Genomic DNA, 19,496 nt, shown 5'->3' with positions numbered 1-19,496 from the left:
TGAAAAAAATATTATTTTACTTCACTAAGGTGTAAAATAATATATACGCGTTCTGATCTCCAATTTCCTCCTCGTACCGACAAACACTCAGCCGGTCGTCGTCGCACAAGACCCATTGGCCGCTACGGTGAATGACGTTGGTGTAGTGGCCAGACCCTATGGAGTCGCCCAAGTGGTCTATCCAGCCACTCAATTTGTAACTGTATGCAATCTCTTTATCTTGTCTTTTGATCTTGAAATTTAATCTCTTTGGGAATCGCAACTTGATGTTGAGTTTGTTCTGGTACGGGTCAAACTTGGCGAGGTAGACAGTCAAAATCTGGGGTAATTTGATGAAATTGGATGATCTGTACGACACGTTCGGCTGGCTCAGAAACGCTTTCAGCTCAGCGTAGCGGCCTGTCTGGTAGTCGTTCATTGAAGAGTGCTCTTCTTTTTTGAACTTGAAAAACCCTCGTTTTTTCGATTCATGAGAAGAGACCATCTCCTCGAGCTGTTTCAGCTCAGCACTTAATTTTTCGCATTTTGGGCAGTTCCACGCATTCCCGAGCCGATCAGATAGTTCTTCAGGCTCGAGATTTCGTAGGATAAGATCATTCAGATAGTATTCGTTGCCGTTCAAATTCAGATTCATCATCGACGAGTTGTCGTAATTCAGCGAAACATAGCCACAACGCCCACACTTGAGTTTCGTTTCTTGCTGAATTTGGAATAGCTTGTTGATTGGAGAAACTCCTTCTGACTTCAGCAGCTGTGAATTCCAAGACAGATATTCCTTGCTGCTACCATAGTCTGTGAATGGGTCTGTTTCAGGGTTATTTGTCTTGAAGCTTTGTCGGTTAGCGGGCGAATCATCTATGCGCAGCTCGTCATGCAATCTGTTTAGGATAAAATACAAAAATTGAGAGGTGTCTTGCTGTTCATGGGGAATTTTGAGATCTGGCTTCAGATATGAGCATAGCCTTACAAAATTGTTGGGACGAACAACAGCGTGGCCATTGGCATAAAAAAATTCGTTAAACAATGCGTAAAATGCGAGGACAAGGGAATTGTCGTTGGACCGTAGGATCGGCTGGAATCTGGATGGATCCATCACGAAATTGCGGAAATAGGACAAATTAAACAAGCACTGGACCATAGAGTTGATGTAGCACGTGCTTCCGTAATTGTGAAGTCTCACCAAAGGAAGAGAAAGCCCGGGAGGAAGAGACGGAGTTGAGCTCCGGAAAGAGGTGGCAGGCTTGGAAGGTGTGGAAATGGTTCCTGTGAATGTTTTTGCGCGGTCGTTTCCAAAGAGTTGAGACCAACGTTCAAAGCCTCCTTCGAGAGTTCTCGGCTCAACTTTGATATTCCCCCATCTTTTTCGTTTTTCGATGGCGCTTTCCACTAGCTTGAACACGTGCTTTGCTCCTTGAGACTCACCAAACACGACGACAAAAGTGTACTGGTTGAAAGACGCAAGCTTTGCTGAGAAGTCTATATTTCCTACCTGAAGACAGAAAACGAGGTCCTCAAAATCATGTACTGCTTGCACGCTTTCCGGCTGAATGTTGATGATGTCTTCATGTTCTATGTGCGATTTCAGGAACTTATCAAACGTTCGAACATCTATCAGAAGTATCTTCTCCTGGAGATCAAATAGACGTGTTGATAGCTCATCGCAATCGAAACTTAACTGATCCGCCACCGGATACAGGTCCTGATTTATGTCTGACTCAATAAGACTTGATGCTTCCTCCATTGCAAGATCCAATAGCTCCCTGTATTTGCTCTTGTTTAATATTTGGTGCGATACGTTGTTCAGTGTCCCTATAAATCCTTGATCCTCTTGATTTCTGACGTCGGCACGATCCAATATGTATTTGAGGATGAAGTAGTTGTAGATATACAATTGGATCACCATACTAGGGTCCTCGAAATCTGCCAGTGCTTTCAGACCATTAAGATAGTTTGTTGAGATCTCTATCCAGTCGATGATGACTAGATCTGTGGCACGTGAGTTGAACGGCTTGTCCTCAGTAAGAAGAGAATGTGATCGGAGCCTGTCATTACGCTGGACAATCAACTGGAATTGGCATTGGACTATGGATTTAATTTCCTCTACTGATAAAGTGTCCATAAAAAAATAAATAGATATTAAATCAGCTCAAAGCCTGTTTGTTAGTGACTAAAAAAAAATATTTGGAAGAAAAAAAAATAACCAGCCCGATGACCAGAAAGGCCACCACTAATATGATCGACCATCTGGCCGTGACAGAGTCCTTGGGGTATAAGGTTTTTCGAAAACAGACTCGATCATTATGGACGGACGAGAAGGACGAGGCCCTCAAAAAGGCAGTTATTGAGCAGTTTCTCAAACAGGAAAACCTGGAAAAGTACGATAAACAACGCATAAAACCCGATCGCATAGATTGGGCCGCGATAGCAGAGATGTTCCCAGAATTTAGTGCGATGCGCTGTCGCAAGCGATGGGTGAGCGCCTTAGACCCACGGCTGCGACGGGGAAAGTGGACTCCCGAGGAGGACCAGCAACTGCTGAAGGCATATCAGGAAGTCGGGCCTGCTTGGGCCAAGGTGTCAGAGCGAGTGGAAGGAAGAACAGAAGACCAATGCTCCAAGCGCTACATCGAGGTTTTGAATCCGGAGAACACCGACAGAACAAAGCCATGGAGTTTGGAAGAGGATTTGCAGCTGATTAAAAGCGTCCAGGTACATGGAACCAGATGGAGAACTGTGGCCGCTGCGATCCAGGGACGTCCAAGTCTGACGTGTAGGAACCGCTGGAGAAAAATCATGACCGATGTTGCGCGCAAACAGGCCTCCAGGCCGATCATGGTAGCCGTGGGAGCTATAGAGGCTACAGGGGAAGACACTGATCGAATAACAAACAAGCTGCCAAGTCCAGAACATCATCACCTTCCCCACAAGCTGCCTCAGGTGAGTTTTCAGCGCCAGCCGCTTGCCAGGCCGGGAAGCGGGCTATCTCCCGGAAGATCGAACACGGAATGGCGATTTGACATGCTGGATCCAAAGACAAACGAGCCTATCAAAGATTTCCACGGAACGATACAGTCGCAGGAACAGGTACATCAAATCATCGATCTGGCCAAGTTCAACGGTGTCAACATCACCATCCACCAGCACATTCACCACCACTACAGTCCACAGACTTCTGCTCTGGATCCAACAACGTCTTTGAACAGATACTCGCACTTCAACTATCTTCCGCCGTTGACAGAGGTTCCGAAGCTTACGTCTCACTCGCCAAGAGACAACACCACTGAGTCCAACGGAAGCAGCACGCAAACGCGAGGTGCAAAGAGCACCCCTCCTCATACTACTGACGAGGAAGACGAAGACGTGGAAGAGGACCAAGATTTCTGGGAATCGATGAGATCGCTGACCCAGCCCACCGCGCCGACCGTTTCTAGCAAACCCGTCTCCCGACACCACCCTCTGCATTACCAGGACAAGTATGTCACCGAAGTGACAGAGTATTCTCATGGGGTGGCGGAGTCACGTGCTGAAGAAGAGGAAGAGGAGCTGGACGACGACTATGGATACGGGTGGTCGTACATGTCTCAGAAGAGCCAAGCAAACAGCGAGAGGTACGTGATGCCGTTCAATCCGTCGTGACGAGCAACGGGCTGTAAATTAATAATATTATCTAAATTAGATAGATCAATCTACCGCGAATCACTTTCTTCTGAAAAAGTAAGAGCTGGACATGAACTCGGCGCTCTGATTGTACAAGTAGTCGCCAAGCTCCAAATATTTGTACGCGTATTTCTCGAGCTCCGGTTGGTTGAGAAGCTTCACGTTGGGCTCGATCCCAGTATTTTTCTTGATGCCGGCGAGAAAGCCGGCGAGCAGGGCCAGGTCCACGGAGATGTGTATTGCTTTAGAGAACTGGGGTTAGTGACATTGGCAGTAATTTACTTACGAAAGCCATGTGAGTATTTGAAACAACGATAAGAGTCAGGGGAATTGTAGTCAAAAAAATGAGAAAAAATACGACCACAGCCAACCAGGGCAGCTGATATGGGATTCCCCAGAATCGTAGAAAATTTGATACAATTCTTTCACGGCTAGGTTATGAGAGAAACAACGCTCTGATATTGGAGGACTCTTGCTCGTAGGCTTCCTAAATTTTCCGTCTGGCTTGCTTCAGCTCGCACTAGTGTAATTTTTTTTTAATTTTCTATCTTGTTGAAAATATGTCAGGACCGCCTAGATTTCAGCGCTACGACAAGCGTCATTACAACGACGAGTACTACGACGATCGCTATTACTACCGCAATGACTACTATGGCCAGGATCAGCGATATTACTACGATGAGCCACGACTTCCAACCGGTCCCCGTGCGACCACTGCACCTAGAGGCAATGCTCAACCGACATTCAAACGAGCCAAAGTTAGCAACAAAAACGTCATGGAGGACGAAGAGGAAGATACTTGGCAGCCAGAAATGCTGTTCATGCGTCATGTGGATATCAAGGGTCCTGTTTTCGAGCGAATAAACCAAGTTGGAGAAGGAACCTATGGAAAAGTGTACAAGGCGAAAAACAAGATCACCGGGCAGCTGGTGGCTCTGAAACGTCTACGATTGGAGTCTGAACGTGAGGGCTTTCCAATCACTGCGAGCCGGGAGATTGGCCTTTTGCAGTCTTTCGACCATCCGAACATCGTTGGGCTAAGCGAGATGATGGTGGAAAAAAATGCGGTCTACATGGTTTTCACGTACATGAACCACGATTTGGCAGGTATTCTTCAGCAGGCAGAGATTGTGATCAGCGATGGCGAAAAGAAGAATATTTTCAAACAGCTTTTGCGCGGCATCAACTATTTGCACACCAAAAAAGTTATTCACAGAGATATAAAGGGCTCCAACATTTTGCTTGATGAGAAGGGAGTGCTCAAGATTACAGACTTCGGGCTTGCACGACGTATGAAGAACATTAATAGCAACGTCGAATCGCCAAACTACACTAATAGAGTCATCACCTTGTGGTATCGTCCGCCTGAAATTTTATTGGGATCTACAGATTATGGACGGGAGGTGGACATTTGGGGAATTGGATGTTTGCTGATCGAGCTGTTTACACGACATGCCATATTTCAAGGAACAGACGAAGTTGATCAATTATGGAAAGTGTACGATATCATGGGAACGATAACTACTGACGAATGGCCAGATTGCGATAAATTGCCGTGGTTCGAGATGCTTAGACCGAACAGCCACAAACCATCACTGTTTAGATCCAAGTTTGGGTCTCTTTTGAGCCCCCAGTGTTTTGACCTGGCCACCAAACTCTTGTCGAAAAACCCGAAAAACAGAATTAGCGCGTCAGAAGCTCTAAGACACCCATATTTTGTGGAGGAGCCACTAGAACAGAAACTGCAATTTTTGAGTAAGATCGAGGGCGAATGGCACGAGTTTGAGGCAAAGAAAAAGCGTAAACTGTTGCGGGAGGCAAAACAAAAAGAGATGACAAACGTGTCGGGCTAAATTTGAGCGGTAAAGATATATGGCCAGATTTGGCCCCCTAAAAAGATCCACCGCATTTCTTGTAAATCACCACCATGAAACTAATTCCTTTGCTTATGCTAGGCTTTAGCCTCCAAATTGCCAAATGTCAAGAGCCCAACAGTGACCATTCTGATGCTACAATATATAGCGAGGAACATTTTGGTCTGCAATTTTCTCAATGTGCTTCCCAAGTTTTTAGCGATATTGGTGGATCAGCATTGGACGATGATGACCAAAGCCGTTGTCAGTTGCACAGGGCCGTCTTTGAAAAATGTTCTGGCGACTTGGAACACGCCGATCCGATGTACTACTTTATTGCACGACTGTTGAAGGACGAGTACTGCTGGGCGGGACAATCAGATTCTGCTGAAATTGCCATCGGCGAAAGACTTTTAGATCATATTGTGCGGATCCTGAGTAAGGGCACACGGAGAGACTTGAGAGTGTTTTTCGAGACCACCGAGCTCAATTCGCCAGCACGGTTGACCAAGCGTGGCAGCCCGTTCGAATTCATGATCAGCGAGGATAAAAAGTCAACGAAGAAGGCTGAACAGAAGGGTTCTGAGGATGAGGCCAAGGCTCGGGCACTGGAGAGGTACATCAATCAACGCATCGAAAAAGCCAAGGCAGAAAAATCAAAGCAGCCTGATGGCAAAACGGTTGACCAGGCCAAAAAGCTGACCAGTATTTCCAAGCCAAATCTCAAGACCACTCAAGCGGACAAAATGCCCAAAACGCCCAAGCCAACGAGTCTTCCAAAACCAAAGAAACAGGGAAAGAACAACGGTAAGAAAGCCTCGCTTGCAACTACGCTGACCAGTGTTTTACCGGAACCTATTAAGACCGCGAAAGTGAAGGCAGGTAACGTTGATGTTTCTGACCAAGGAATCTTTGACAAAATTCGCGACAAGATCGAAAAGCACAAGGGCCATTCCGACGGCGATGACTGCGACGACGAAGGTGCTACCCCTCCTGAGACCGTTGAGGTGACTACGACGCAGGTTAAAAAAAAGGTGCGCACAGAAACTGAAACGGAGACGGATTACGACACCGAAACTGCAACAGACACTACAACGGTGTACAAGATTACACATCTTCCAACGACAATGTACCAGTTTTTGACAAAGCACAAGTGGGAGATGCTCACCAAGACCGAGTACGAGTATGTCACCGACACCGAGTACGACACAGTCACCAAAACCTGTTTCGATATAGAGACCACCACCGAAAGAGAGCTGGATATTGAGCGCACAACCAAGACTGTTGCGAAAAAGACAATCACCAAGTACGACACAGACACGGAAACAACGACAGAGACGGAGATTGAGTGTAAAACTACAACTAAGGAAAAGACCAAGACGGTGGCTACGACAGAGCTGGCCACGACCACACAGACCGCCACAACTACACAGACCACCACCATCACCACCTCCATCACCGGTTCTGGCTCGGTCACGATGACGTCAACTGTGACACTGTTCAATGAGTTTACGTCGCGCTTCTGCTCCATACTCGGCCGGCTGGGTGTCGATTGTCCGTCGATTCCTACACTGGCTGCCATGCAGCTGCAACAGCGTGATTTCGCGGAGCCAACGGGAATTGCCTACGCCAACCATTTCAGCGGATCGATCTCAGTTCCTACAACAACTGCTGAGGCTAGCAGGCAGTACAGTACGGCCAAAGTCACCGAGTCCAGGAACTCTACCCTGCAAACTAGCACGGTGGGTGCATCGTCAACGGCCAGAAACGTGACGTTCCAAAACGCTGCCGGTGCGTCGCCGGACTCGAGTCTATCAGCTGTGGTGAGCGTCGTTGGTTTCGTATTTGCGCTTCACTGCTTTCTGTTTGAGTAATCTGTTTTCCTTTCTCATTGCTTCTCTATAGCTACTTCATCGCACGGAATAGACGTGTGCTGCTCAATAAAATTTTATTCTGAAAAAATCGAAATTTTATTCCTTTCTTCACCACCATGGCTTCTATAGGTATCGCTTTTGGTAACTCCACCTCGTCGATTGCTATTGCCAACGACGACGGCAAGATCGATGTCATTGCTAACCCTGACGGTGACCGTTTCATTGCCTCTGCGCTTTCGTATGTCGGAGAAGATGAGTACCACGGTGCGCAGGCCCAGGCCCAGCTGGTGAGAAACCCTAATTCCACCATCGTCAATTTCAGAGACTACATCGGTCTCCCATTCGACAAGATCGACCCTACATACTCTCAAAAGTCTGCTCATCCGATCAATTTGGACGGAAAGACTGGCTATTCCATTAATGACAAACAGGTCACTGTGGACGAGATCGCCACGAGACACTTGAAACAGATCAAGGCTGCTGCCGAGGACTACATTGGCGAGAAGATTGAGGGAGCTGTCATTGCGGTGCCAACCAATTTTTCGGAAGAACAAAAGGCTGCATTAAAGAAGATCTCCAGCGACGCAGACATCAAGGTTCTGCAGCTGATCAACGAGCCTACGGCTGCTCTATTGGCCCATCTGGTTGCCAAGGACGCTTTGGACAAGGACAAGTTGTTTGTGGTTGCTGACTTTGGTGGTGTTCGCTCGGACGCTGCTGTTATTGCTGTGAGAGGCGGTATTCTCACCATTCTCGCCACTGCTCATGACTACGAGCTCGGTGGTGACAAGCTGGACGACTGCTTGGTGGAGTACTTTGCCAAGGAGTTCCAGAAAAAGTACAAGGTGGACCCAACTACCAACGCCAGATCGCTGGCCAAGCTCAAGAGTGCGTGTATCATCACCAAGAAGACTCTTTCCAACGTCCAGACCTCGACGATTTCAATCGACTCGCTTGCCGAGGGCTACGACTTCCACTCCACGATCAACAGACTGCGGTTTGAGGTTGCAGGTCGCTCAGTGTTCACCAGAATGTCTGCCTTTGTCGAGTCTGTGGTTGCCAAAGCTGGCTTGGAGACTCTTGACATCGACGAGGTGCTGCTTGTGGGCGGCTCCTCGAACATCCCAAAGGTTGCGGCCAACATTGCGGCTGTGTTCCCGGAATCCACCGTGATCAGCTCTCCATCCACCGACAGCAAGCTGTGCAACCCCAACGAGTTGATCTGCAGAGGCTCTGCCCTGCAGGCGTCGATCGTCGCGTCGTTCGACGTCGAGGAGATCGAGGAGTCGACACAGCCTGTGGTCACGAACACACAGCACATTGCCAAGCCAATCGGCATAAAGACCGGCGAGGGCGAATTCCTGACCGTTGTTTCGAGAGAGACCGCGTACCCGATCAGAAAAAGCGTGACATTGAAGGCTGGTGCGGACGACGTCTTCATCGAGCTTTACGAGGGCGAGCGCAAGGTCAAGGAGACCATCGTTGAGGCCGAGAAGTTCTCGGACGACGAGGACAGCGAGGAGGAGGAGCCAGAGATCGTGAAGAGCGTGCATTACGTTCCGGGCACGCTGCTGGCGCAGATGGCTCTGAGAGGCGTTGGCGAGGGCAGCTCCGTGGAGGTGATTGTGAACATCAACAAGGACGGCAAGCTCCAGCTGGTGGGACGCAGCGGTGACAAGGTTGTCAAGGGAGATATATAAATAGACCCGAGTAGCTTAATTGCACCCTGAAATTGGGCTGCGGCTCATAAAATTAGAAACAAGCCCGGGAAATTTCCATGGCTTAGCCTGCATGAATTGCGCTCGGCATGGCTGTGTCACATCAATAATTTTGACGGGGCGCCTGGGCTCTACCCCCGCAGGTAAGAGCACCCTTTTTTGAACATGCCAAGTCTGATTTCCGCTTTTGCAGCCAATCAGCTCATGCTGCTAAATTAAGTGATGATCAATATAAAGACACACTTCTGCCCTGATTTATTTACACTGCCCTATGTCTACTGCTATCAGCTATTATCGCAGAAGGGTTTCTTTCAACAATCTCGATGTTGACATCATCGACGACCACTCAGTGCCCAATGCGCCTGCAGAATCGGTATCTACGCCCAAGCCGATTCTCAAAAACAGGGATCAGGTGCTCACCGCGGGCGGCGACCGTTACCGTAAGAAGAGCCTGGTCGACATGTCTGACGAGGAAATCCTGCAGCTGGACTCGCAATTTGCCATGAAACGGGTCAATATCGACGACTTCAAGTTCGAAACAGACTACTCGCTCGTTGTCGACCCATTCAACCAGTCCAAGCTCGCGCGCAAAACATACCACAAGCTCGCCACAGACTACCCCACACGCCCCACTATCCGCACCAGCTCACTGTGTTTTAGCTTCCAGCACCCTGACTGGTCGCAGAAAATCAGCAACAACCGTTTTTATCTCGTGTTGATCTCGTCGAAGGCGTCATCGTTGGGCGCGATTGACTATTACCTAGACTCCAAGGCTAAGGATGGCGATAACGTGATTATTTGTTGCTCCATAAACGACGAAAAATATAAGGACGAGTATTTGCCGGAGTTAATGGAAATCATCCTTGACAAGTTCTACAAGCACGATCCGGATCTCAAGGTGCAGATCAACTTCGAATTCTGCCGCAGCGTCAACTACCTTCGAGACATCCTCAATTTATACAACCCGACCGCCATCTTGGTCGGGTCTTCGCATAGCAAACGCCGGTTCGGGTCGATCGTCGGCCTCCGGTCGATCATTCCGATAGTGTACGTAAACGAGGATTACGAGGAGCGGCGTCCGCAGCTCATCGATCGCACCAACGGCATCCAGTTCAAGCAGCCGTTTCCAGAAAACAGCAACACACCGTTCATCACGATCGAAGAGGCAGACGAGACAGACGCGCGCGAGCCGCATGGCAAGAAGTCCTCGCCGGAGTCGTCTGCCGTCGACTCGACTACCTCGTCGTCGTCTGCGTCGGTCAGCTCCATGAACAGCTTCCGCAAGTTCAAGACCAATGACACGTCACATTCGCTCCTGTTTGAGAAGCTTAACGACCTGCCGTACATTGACGACCACGAAAATGCGTCCGATGGCGCCACCAGAGTGAAATCCATGCTCGGCGACGACGATTCGCTATCTGCGGTCAAGGTGCTCTCGAGCAGCAGTGGGCAATCGCCCTACGGCTCGATCTCTAGTGGGGGGCCCTGTGGGGGGTTCCAATAGCAACAAATTGTCGCTGGCGTCGATCGACCCGGCGACCGGCATGGCTGCGCCGCATGCCCTGGGCAAGACCAAGTCCAACAGCATTGTGGACCAGTACAACCGCCGCATGAGCGTGCAAAAGAAAGAGGAGCCAAGGGCCAAAGTGCCTGTCAGCGTGCCGGCGCGGAAATCGCCGCCTGCGCAGACAAAACAGGACCCTCCGCCAGACACGCTGCCTAAAAAGGGCTTTCTTAAGAAATTGATACGGTTTTAATGAAACGTCGCTATATTAGGTGTTACTCATAGTTGCTAGGATATCTGTAGTCGGAGATCTCGTAGAAGTTCTCCTTGATGGCCCGCGGAGTCACAAATCTCGACAGAATCGACGCTGAGCCGGCCTTGTCGTTGGTTCCCGACATCCTACTTCCGCCAAACGGCTGCTGACCAACAACGGCTCCCGTGGACTTATCGTTGATGTAGAAGTTACCAGCGGAATATCTGAGCTCCTCCTGCACTTTTCTGATAATTTTGCGGTCGGAAGCGAAAACAGAGCCTGTCAAACCGTATTTGGTGGCAGAGTCGATCTGGGGCAAAATTTGGTCGAGGTCCTCATAAACGTAGACGGTCAGTAGCGGGCCGAAGAATTCAGTCGTCATAAACGAATGGACAGGGTTCGAAGTTTGAACAATCGTTGGTTTGACAAAGTAGCCCTCGGACGCGTTGGCAAGACCACCGCACAGCAGCTCGAGCTCAGAGTCGTCCTTGATGGAGTCGATCGCCGCGCTCAGCTTGTCGAACGAGTTTTTGTGGATCACAGGGCCCATGAACCGGTGCAGGCCGTTGGTGGCCGAGGTGTTGGTCGGCACGATCTCGTTGGTGTGCTGAACGAGCTGTTTTTTGAACTCTGGCCAGATCTCAGCGTCCACATACAGACGCGAGGTTGCCGAGCATTTCTGGCCCTGGTACTCGAATGCACCGCGAATCGTCGACAAAACAGCGTGGCTCACGTTGGCAGACTTGTCCACCAAATGGAAGTTCTTGCCACCTGTCTCTCCGACAATTCTTGGGAAGTCTCTGTACTTGCCCTGAGCGGTGTTGTTGGCAATTTTAGCCCAAATGTCGCCGAAAACCTGCGTCGAGCCGGTGAAGTGCAGAGCGTTGAAATTTTTGTCTGCCAGAACAGAGTTGGTGATCATCTCTGGGTCGCCTGGAATAAAGTTTATCACGCCTTCTGGCAGTCCGGCTTCTCTCAGAATCTGGAACATCGTGTAGTTAGACAGCACGGCGTACTGTGACGGTTTCCAGACCACGGTGTTGCCCATCAGGGCCGGAGCACCCACCAAATTGGCAGCAATGGCCGTGAAATTGAACGGAGTGACCGCGTACACGAATCCCTCCAACGGTCTGTACTCAACGCGGTTCCAGACGCCATTGCTTGATTCTGGCGGCTGCGTGTTGTACAACTGGTGCGCGTACTTGATGTTGAACCGGAAGAAGTCCGCCAGCTCTGCCACGGCGTCGATCTCTGCCTGGTACACGTTTTTGCCCTGGCCGAGAATTGTGGCGGCCAACATACGGTGCCTGTACTTGGTGGAGATGAGGTCTGCAGCCTTGTAGAAGATGGCTGCTCTGTCGTCGAACGAGGTGTTGAGCCAGTCTTTCTTGGCCGTCTGTGCTGCGTCGATCGCCTCTCTGACGTCTTTTTCCGTCGCAGTGGCGTACTCCGCAATCACCTGTTTGTGGTTGCCCGGATTGACTTGTGTTTTGAGGTCTCTGTTGTAGTACTCCTTGCCGCCAATCACGAGCGGGATTTTGGTCGTGGTGTCGGAGAAAGAGAACAGCTCGCTCTTGAGCAGGTCCCAGTCGAGCTGGTCGTGCTTGGCGAACGGCTTGACGATCTCGTTCGTGACGTGCTTTGGCGTCTGGAAGTAGGCCAGCTGGGCCACTCCGCGTCTGTGCAACAACAGGAAAGAGCGCATGGAAAATTGTGAGCTGGTGGATGTGGCCGGTGTATTTATATAAGTAGCTGCAGTATAGCTGATTTTTTTTTCGCGGAAGTCGCTGCCGAAACGCTAGGCCGGGAAGTCCTCAGCGAGGAAGAATAAAGAGGTAAGACACGGTCATGGAAGGGTACAACGCGGACAATGGCCTTAGCAGGGACCGTCTACAAAGGCTTGTCTCAGGCTTTTCTGTTGCCCACCTTGTAGCCTGCCTTTTCGCAAGTATGCACTAAATATTTTTCACATGTCAATACCCCACATTCTACTCTTTATATTCCTGCTATCTCGCTGATATACTACATGTCTCCAAGCTATAAAATCGTCAACCAGGTGTTTGTGATCGTCCTGGACGACCCACACACCAGAAACGCCCTCACCATCCCCCAGTTTGTCCAGCTCGCCGAGCTGCTCGAGTTGGCGGACAAGCACCCGCACACAACAGCCACGCTTGTCGTGGGCAGGGGCCCGATGTTCAGTGCGGGAGCCAACATCAAGACGGTTGCCGAGCTGAAAAACAAGACCAGCAGTGAGATCCTTAGCGAGATCAGCGCGAAAAACCTGTATCTAGTGCATCTGTTCACGTCGCACCGCAAATTGCTAGTGGTCGGGCTCAACGGGCCGGTGATCGGGCTCACGGCGTCGCTCGTCGCTCTGGCAGACCTCGTGTACGCTCAGAACCAGAAGGTGTTTATGTCGTTCCCCTTCACCAACATCGGTCTCACCACGGAGTGCGCAGCAGCGGTGTCGCTGCCGCACCGGCTTGGACTGAGCACAGCTCTGGAACACGTGCTGCTGGCAAAACCACTATCGGCAGCCAAGTTGCATGAGCTCGGGCTTGTGAACAGAGTGTTCGATCTGGACGACTGCGACGCATTCAACGACCAGCTCGCAAACATGCTGACTAAAGAGCTGGTCGGTCTCGACCGCGACACCATTTTTGTCAACAAACGGCTCATGCGCCACACGTTCGACACACAAGTGCGCGCGCAGGCGCTCCAGGAAACCATGTCCGGCGTAGCAGATTGGACGGCTAACAAACCGCAGACGGCGTTTGACGAGATCGTGGCCGGTAAACGAAAGCACAAGCTATGATCACTGCACACGCACACGCTCGTCCCAATCGGCCTCGTAGTCGTGGCTCTCCTCGTCTGCGGGCTCGGAGATCTGCCGCAGCATCGGCGCGTCCTGCGCGGCCTCAAGCTCCTCGCCTAGTTTGAGGTTTTTCGTGGCGTTCCAGCTGGTCATGATGGCGACGGCCATAATCAGAATGGCAAGAATGCCCGACCGTGTGAGCGCCCATCGGAGCGTCTCGACCTCGGACCGCAGCCCGGAAATCAGCTCTGAAATGATTTTGTTGTTGAGGTCCTGGTTTTTGATGTTGAGTCGCTTGAGTTGTAGATTATTCTCGTGCTTAAACTGGTTAAGGATCATTTTGATGGAGTTGTCGTTGAGTTGTAGTCGCGACGTAGTCTCGTCCTGCAGCAGGTTGAATATTCGTTTCAGCCCGATCGACGAGCTGGTGAGCTCTGTGAGCGAGATCTCGCGGTAGTTGCGTGTTTCCACCAGCAGCTCGCTGTGCGCGGCCTCGAATAAATACGCCTCGTTCTCGAGGTCCACCTGCGGCACAAATTTGTTGTTGAGCCACGTCAGCTTCTGTTTCAGAACAGCCTTGATCAACCCCAGCACCACCTCGCTCTCCGCCTCGCTGAACCCGCTGTCCCGCAGCTGTTTCCACACCTTATATGTGTCCAAAAACGACTCCATCCGGATCTGGTCCGCGTCGATCTCGCTCGTTGCGTTGGGTGGCTCGTGCTCGTCCAAAATCGGGATCAGGTTGTCCAGCTGCGACGCCACGCCGTCCACCTTGTCGGGCGTGTGCAGGTCGAACTTGAAGTTCTGGTCGTCATTTATCTCGTTGATCACGTCGACAATGTTGGGCCCTGCCGTTGCCTGGTTGTCCTCGCTGTTGGCATTGAACAGGTTGCCATGGAAGAAGTAGTTCTTTCGCACCGGTCTTGCAAAACTGACACTGCGTCTTGTCAAGAGTCGCCGCAACATGGAGGTCGGTGTAAGGATTATGGGAAAGAAATTAAGTCGATTAAAATAATTTATTTATCTCTTTTGCATGTCGGACCTGCTCAACAAGCCGCGCGCAGAGCTGTCCGAAAAAGACCTGCAGGACCTGGAGGACTACGAGTTCAACAACGGACCGCTCCGGTTGCTCACCAACGCCATCCACAACAACGCCACAGTGCTGATCTCGCTGCGAAACAACCACAAGCTCTTGGCCAAGGTCAAGGCCTTCGACCGCCATTGCAACATGATTCTCGAGAACGTCAAGGAGATCTGGACCGAGACCAACCCTGACGATAGAAACAAAAAGATGATGCGAGAACGGTTCGTGTCCAAGATGTTTCTCAGAGGGGATTCTGTGATTGTCGTTCTTAAGCACACTTGAATGGCTTGCTGAGGTAAGCGTGTATAGTAGAAAAAAATTCATAGAATATAATTAGACCCATGTTCCGACGAATAATCCCGCGTCCCCGATGGTGGCCGTATTCCAGACGGCTCAGCACGCATAGAGAGTACCTCAACTACGAAATTGACAAGGTTAACAACCCAATTCGTATCCCGAAAGACCAGCTCGCAGAACGGATGGCCAAGATCCCGCTGAAAAATTATAGAAACTTCATCATTGTCGCCCATGTTGACCACGGAAAATCCACTTTGAGCGACAGATTGCTAGAGCTGACAGGCGTTGTTGACCCAGGCCAGCAAAACAAACAAATTCTTGATAAACTGGACGTCGAAAAGGAAAGAGGCATCACCGTCAAGGCCCAGACCGTTTCCATGATGTACCATTACAAAGGAGAGGACTACTTATTCCACCTAGTGGACTCGCCGGGCCATGTGGACTTTCGCCTGGAGGTGTCACGGTCGTATGCGTCGTGCCAGGGCGCGCTGCTGCTCGTGGACGCTTCTGAGGGAATCAAGGCGCAAACCGTCGCCAATTTCTACCTTGCGTATTCGATGGACTTGCGGCTGCTGCCGGTAATCAACAAGATCGACCTCGACACCGCCAACGTTGCGCGCGCCGAGGAACAGATCGCCACCACTTTCGAGCTGCCGACACGTGATATTGTGCACGTGAGCGCAAAGACGGGGCAGAACGTTGAGTATCTTTTACCAGCGATTATCGAGAAGATTGCGCCTCCAATGCATTGTCGTCCAGACGCGCCTTTACGGGCGCAGATCGTGGACTCGTGGTACGATCCGTACGTTGGGGTTATCCTTTTAGTGAACATGGTGGACGGTGTTATCAAGAAAGGTACCAAGATAGAGAGCTGTCGCACCAAAGAAAAATATGAGGTCAAAGAAGTCGGCATCATGTATCCCGAGCGCACGCCGATGCCACAGCTGGTTGCTGGCCAGGTTGCGTATGTGATTCCTGGGTTCAAGGATCCGAACGACGCGTTTGTCGGCGACACGCTTATCCTGGCGAACTCTGACGCGGAGCCGTTGGAAGGTTTTGAGGAGCCGAAGCCGATGGTTTTCGTGGGCGCGTTCCCGGCGGAAGGGTCAGATTTCAAGAAAATGGAGGAGAGTTTGCAGCACCTTTTCCTGAACGACAGGTCAGTGACGATCCAGCGGGCCACGTCGAACGCTTTGGGCCAGGGCTGGCGGCTTGGGTTTCTTGGGTCGCTACATGCGTCGATTTTCAAGGAGCGGCTCGAAAAAGAGCATGGCAAGAATCTTATTATTACATCGCCAACGGTGCCGTACAAAGTGCACTACACAGACGGCACGGAGCAGATCGTGAGCAATCCGGACGAGTTCCCGGACGGTACGCAGAAACAGAAGATCCGATACTTCAGCGAGCCGTACGTGGAGGCTTTGATGACGTTCCCGAGCGAGTACACGGGCACGGTGATGACTCTGTGCGACAACAATCGCGGCGAGCAGGTAGATATGCAGTACTTGTCAAACGGGCAGGCGCTGGTCAAGTATCTGCTGCCAACGTCGCAACTGATTGACGATTTTTTCGGCAAGCTCAAGAGCGCGACGCGCGGCTATGCGTCGCTCGATTACGAGGACCACGGGTACCGCCCTTCCGACATCCACAAGCTGGAGCTGCTGGTGAACGGAGACGGCGTCGACGCGCTGTCGACGGTGCTGCATAAGAGCCAGCTCGAAAAGACGGCGCGGCGAGCAGTCCAGCGGCTCAAGGAGTTTCTGCGCATCCAGCAGTTCGAAGTGATCATCCAGGCCAAGGCCAACAACCGCATAATTGCCAGAGAAACCATCAAGGCTCGCCGCAAGGACGTGCTGGCCAAACTGCACGCGGCAGACATTTCGCGGCGCAAAAAATTGCTTGCCAAGCAGAAAGAGGGCAAGAAAAACCTCAAGGCCGTAGGCCAGGTCCGTATCTCGTCGGACGCATACCAGTCGTTCCTGCGCAAGGACTGATGTAAATAGTATTAATGTATCAATTGCTCGATCAGCGCGCGGATCTTGTCGTTTTCGTTGCGATTTTTGATTAGGTGAAGGATCTGGTTCAGCACCGCGTCACACTGCTCCACATCGTGTGCAAGCTTCTCAGAGAGATCGCGTTTGTAAGGTGCAAAGAGCCGCGTGACTGTGGGACGGCAGTTTGTTTCTGCCGTCTCGGTCTCTGCACAGTACTGCATCTCCATCAGCTTCACCTCGCGCTGCTTCAAATTAATCACAAACGTCCTGCTAGTGGCTGTAGGGCCCAAACGGGCGCAGTCGTCGCGCATCGACTCGCCGATCTGACCCTCCAGATTGTAGTGCACAGGACATGCCTGAAGAGAGAACTCGGGCCGGTACTGGTCGATGAAACCGGTCATCAGCGGCAGCACCTGGGGACGGGGTATTTTCAAGGCTAGCGGCGCAATGTCGAGCACTTTCGCGCCGCCCGCCAAGTCTATAGCCTCAAAGTCCACGTCGGCCGCCATCACGAGCTGCGCCAGATTGACACGCTCGCCCACACTGGGGATCTCGTACGTGGTGCGAACCACAGCTTTCTCCTTGTCCAGATCAAGAGACCCGAGGTCACGTGCCAATCTCGACAGGTTGCCTCCGCCTGAGGACACAGATTTCCACGGGTACTCGTCGTACTCTGCGACGGCCGGCGGTGTCACTTCCACGCTCTCGCCGAGACCGGACCGCCAGCGCTCCATGAACGAGCCGAAGTGGAGTCTATTGCGCCACGACGACGACATTGTCGTCGACTGCGACCCGTACGACGTCGACAGGTTCTGGAGAGAGGCGTACGAGGACGCTCGTCTGACCTGCGACATAGGCTGGCGCTCGGGCTTTGCGAACTCGGTGAATTTCGGTGAGTTTGAGATGATAGGTGTCGCCTTGGACGGGATCTCCCAGCCCTTAGTGGAGCCGGAGCTGAATGTCATTTCGGGCGACATCGACTCAGAACTCGAGTCGTCTTGGTACGCGGTGCGCTGGATCGGGATCGGTTTCGACGCAGTCGGGCTGTGCCCCGAATCGGTGTCTGTGTCGTCGTCCTTTTCGAGCTTTTTGGAGAATGTAAAACGGTCGTAGCCAAAGATGCCCGCAAGAATTAATACAAGTTTCTGCGAAACGACCGGGTTGCCCGTGACAAGCACAACGCGCACGGAACGACGTGTACGGTAATTGAGCGGGCCGTCGATGATTTCACGGCGATGCGGCAAAATGAGCGTGAGCAGCGTAGCTAGAAACTTGAGTCCGACAACGGGCGAGCATGTGTGGCTGGGCGACGTTGACTGAGATTCCTGGATCGGCGCCGGTAGCAGCGCCAGCGACGGGTGGCGGCCATCCTTGAGCTCCAGCCACGTCGCTACAGCGGCGGCCCACCGGCACAGCGTCGAGTCGTTATGTTTTAGCGGGACGTACAGCCGTGGTGTCTCGATGAGGAAAACCAGTGACCGCACAAAAAGATGCAGGCTGTGCACGAGATCGGGCTCTTTTTGGAGGCAGCCCGCGGGGAACGAGGGTTTAGGCCCTGCACACGGTCGACCAAGCGACGCGAGCGTGCGAAGTTTGGCCACAATGAGTTTTTGCGTGGATTCCAAGTGTCCTGCGATTTCTGGCCAATGGTTTGTCAGGATTTCATGGGCATTCTGGTCCTTGCCTATCGGCACAATCAGGCCGAACCCCATTCTTGTGGGCGCCTCGTCGCACACGGGGGCACCCCGCGAGTACACACAGGGCTTAGGAGCCCAGTCCGGGTCACCGTGGCCGCTCTCGCACAGCCTGAAGCTGCTGTTCACGGAAAATAGCCGCGTGACCAGCATCGACGCAGGCATCGCCGCGAGCGGTGGCAGGTAGTGCAGCTTGGTCGTAGAGATGGTCTCGTTCAGCAGAATGCCGTAGTAGCCAAACATGAGCGCCGAAAGCTCGCTGGTCGGGTGATGAAACGACTTGTTCAAGTACGCCGGACTGGACGCCTCGGAGACGCCGGGTCGCAGGCTGAGCGCCGAGTCGAACAACGTCTGTTTCGACCGAATCCCAGAGTCCTGTACCACCACAAGTCGACAAAGACTCGACTTGTCCGAGAGCCGGAAAGTGGCAACGGGGACAGTGTTGCCAGGGCCATAGAGCTGGGACCCGTTGTAGTGGGCGTCACTGGCGGCGTACGCGGGCGGCGGCACCTGTGGGTCGAGAGTAGGTTCCTGCTGGCAAAACTCTTTTTTTCTCAGCAAGTTTCCTAGCATTTGCGATACATGGCCACACGCCTGGGGTATTTACCTTGGAGACTTATTTTTTTTCGATAAGCGAAGGTGCGAGGGAAAAGTGTAGGGGGAATATGAAAAAAAAGAGGTACACGTGATAAAGGTCACGTGCTATTCCTCCTCTGATCAGACACAAAAATCAGCGGAAAAATTGCTGTC

The 19,496-nt window shown here is 51.6% G+C and overlaps 13 protein-coding genes across 13 annotated transcripts; 8 read left to right on the top strand and 5 right to left on the bottom strand.

Moving 5' to 3' along the window:
* Nucleotides 1–16: 16 nt before the first annotated feature.
* HPODL_00579 (ubiquitin carboxyl-terminal hydrolase 7/11) lies at nt 17–2,119 on the bottom strand (the record flags this gene model as incomplete). The annotated part of the gene is made up of 1 exon (XM_014080538.1): nt 17–2,119. The coding sequence occupies one exon, from the start codon at nt 2,117–2,119 to the stop codon at nt 17–19; it is 2,103 nt and encodes a 700-aa protein (XP_013936013.1).
* Nucleotides 2,120–2,208: 89 nt separating this feature from the next.
* HPODL_00578 (Myb-like DNA-binding protein BAS1) lies at nt 2,209–3,636 on the top strand (the record flags this gene model as incomplete). The annotated part of the gene is made up of 1 exon (XM_014080537.1): nt 2,209–3,636. The coding sequence occupies one exon, from the start codon at nt 2,209–2,211 to the stop codon at nt 3,634–3,636; it is 1,428 nt and encodes a 475-aa protein (XP_013936012.1).
* Nucleotides 3,637–3,696: 60 nt separating this feature from the next.
* HPODL_05161 (uncharacterized protein) lies at nt 3,697–3,952 on the bottom strand (the record flags this gene model as incomplete). The annotated part of the gene is made up of 2 exons (XM_014080536.1): nt 3,697–3,909; nt 3,944–3,952. 2 exons carry the CDS (start codon nt 3,950–3,952, stop codon nt 3,697–3,699), a joined length of 222 nt encoding a protein of 73 aa, XP_013936011.1.
* Nucleotides 3,953–4,217: 265 nt separating this feature from the next.
* On the top strand, nt 4,218–5,510 carry HPODL_00577 (Catalytic (alpha) subunit of C-terminal domain kinase I (CTDK-I), which phosphorylates the C-termina; the record flags this gene model as incomplete). Its single annotated transcript, XM_014080535.1, has 1 exon — nt 4,218–5,510. One exon carries the CDS (start codon nt 4,218–4,220, stop codon nt 5,508–5,510), a length of 1,293 nt encoding a protein of 430 aa, XP_013936010.1.
* Nucleotides 5,511–5,584: 74 nt separating this feature from the next.
* HPODL_00576 (uncharacterized protein) lies at nt 5,585–7,384 on the top strand (the record flags this gene model as incomplete). Its single annotated transcript, XM_014080534.1, has 1 exon — nt 5,585–7,384. The coding sequence occupies one exon, from the start codon at nt 5,585–5,587 to the stop codon at nt 7,382–7,384; it is 1,800 nt and encodes a 599-aa protein (XP_013936009.1).
* Nucleotides 7,385–7,500: 116 nt separating this feature from the next.
* HPODL_00575 (Ribosome-associated complex subunit SSZ1) lies at nt 7,501–9,084 on the top strand (the record flags this gene model as incomplete). Its single annotated transcript, XM_014080533.1, has 1 exon — nt 7,501–9,084. The coding sequence occupies one exon, from the start codon at nt 7,501–7,503 to the stop codon at nt 9,082–9,084; it is 1,584 nt and encodes a 527-aa protein (XP_013936008.1).
* Nucleotides 9,085–9,373: 289 nt separating this feature from the next.
* On the top strand, nt 9,374–10,606 carry HPODL_00574 (uncharacterized protein; the record flags this gene model as incomplete). The annotated part of the gene is made up of 1 exon (XM_014080532.1): nt 9,374–10,606. One exon carries the CDS (start codon nt 9,374–9,376, stop codon nt 10,604–10,606), a length of 1,233 nt encoding a protein of 410 aa, XP_013936007.1.
* Nucleotides 10,607–10,881: 275 nt separating this feature from the next.
* HPODL_00573 (Delta-1-pyrroline-5-carboxylate dehydrogenase, mitochondrial) lies at nt 10,882–12,564 on the bottom strand (the record flags this gene model as incomplete). Its single annotated transcript, XM_014080531.1, has 1 exon — nt 10,882–12,564. One exon carries the CDS (start codon nt 12,562–12,564, stop codon nt 10,882–10,884), a length of 1,683 nt encoding a protein of 560 aa, XP_013936006.1.
* A 321-nt stretch (nt 12,565–12,885) lies between these two features.
* Nucleotides 12,886–13,677, top strand: HPODL_05160 (putative membrane protein; the record flags this gene model as incomplete). Its single annotated transcript, XM_014080530.1, has 1 exon — nt 12,886–13,677. The coding sequence occupies one exon, from the start codon at nt 12,886–12,888 to the stop codon at nt 13,675–13,677; it is 792 nt and encodes a 263-aa protein (XP_013936005.1).
* Nucleotides 13,678–14,643, bottom strand: HPODL_00572 (uncharacterized protein; the record flags this gene model as incomplete). Its single annotated transcript, XM_014080529.1, has 1 exon — nt 13,678–14,643. One exon carries the CDS (start codon nt 14,641–14,643, stop codon nt 13,678–13,680), a length of 966 nt encoding a protein of 321 aa, XP_013936004.1.
* Nucleotides 14,644–14,710: 67 nt separating this feature from the next.
* On the top strand, nt 14,711–15,043 carry HPODL_00571 (Small nuclear ribonucleoprotein Sm D2; the record flags this gene model as incomplete). The annotated part of the gene is made up of 1 exon (XM_014080528.1): nt 14,711–15,043. The coding sequence occupies one exon, from the start codon at nt 14,711–14,713 to the stop codon at nt 15,041–15,043; it is 333 nt and encodes a 110-aa protein (XP_013936003.1).
* A 59-nt stretch (nt 15,044–15,102) lies between these two features.
* Nucleotides 15,103–17,052, top strand: HPODL_00570 (Translation factor GUF1, mitochondrial; the record flags this gene model as incomplete). The annotated part of the gene is made up of 1 exon (XM_014080527.1): nt 15,103–17,052. The coding sequence occupies one exon, from the start codon at nt 15,103–15,105 to the stop codon at nt 17,050–17,052; it is 1,950 nt and encodes a 649-aa protein (XP_013936002.1).
* Nucleotides 17,053–17,063: 11 nt separating this feature from the next.
* Nucleotides 17,064–19,319, bottom strand: HPODL_00569 (uncharacterized protein; the record flags this gene model as incomplete). Its single annotated transcript, XM_014080526.1, has 1 exon — nt 17,064–19,319. The coding sequence occupies one exon, from the start codon at nt 19,317–19,319 to the stop codon at nt 17,064–17,066; it is 2,256 nt and encodes a 751-aa protein (XP_013936001.1).
* Between the last annotated feature and the right edge of the window lie 177 nt (nt 19,320–19,496).

The sequence above is a fragment of the Ogataea parapolymorpha genome, chromosome III (genome assembly GCF_000187245.1).
Source record: "Ogataea parapolymorpha DL-1 chromosome III, whole genome shotgun sequence".
Lineage (NCBI taxonomy): Eukaryota > Fungi > Ascomycota > Pichiomycetes > Pichiales > Pichiaceae > Ogataea > Ogataea parapolymorpha.
The sequence above is the reverse complement of the archived record's forward strand: the minus strand, read 5'-3'. Positions and strand labels throughout refer to the sequence as shown.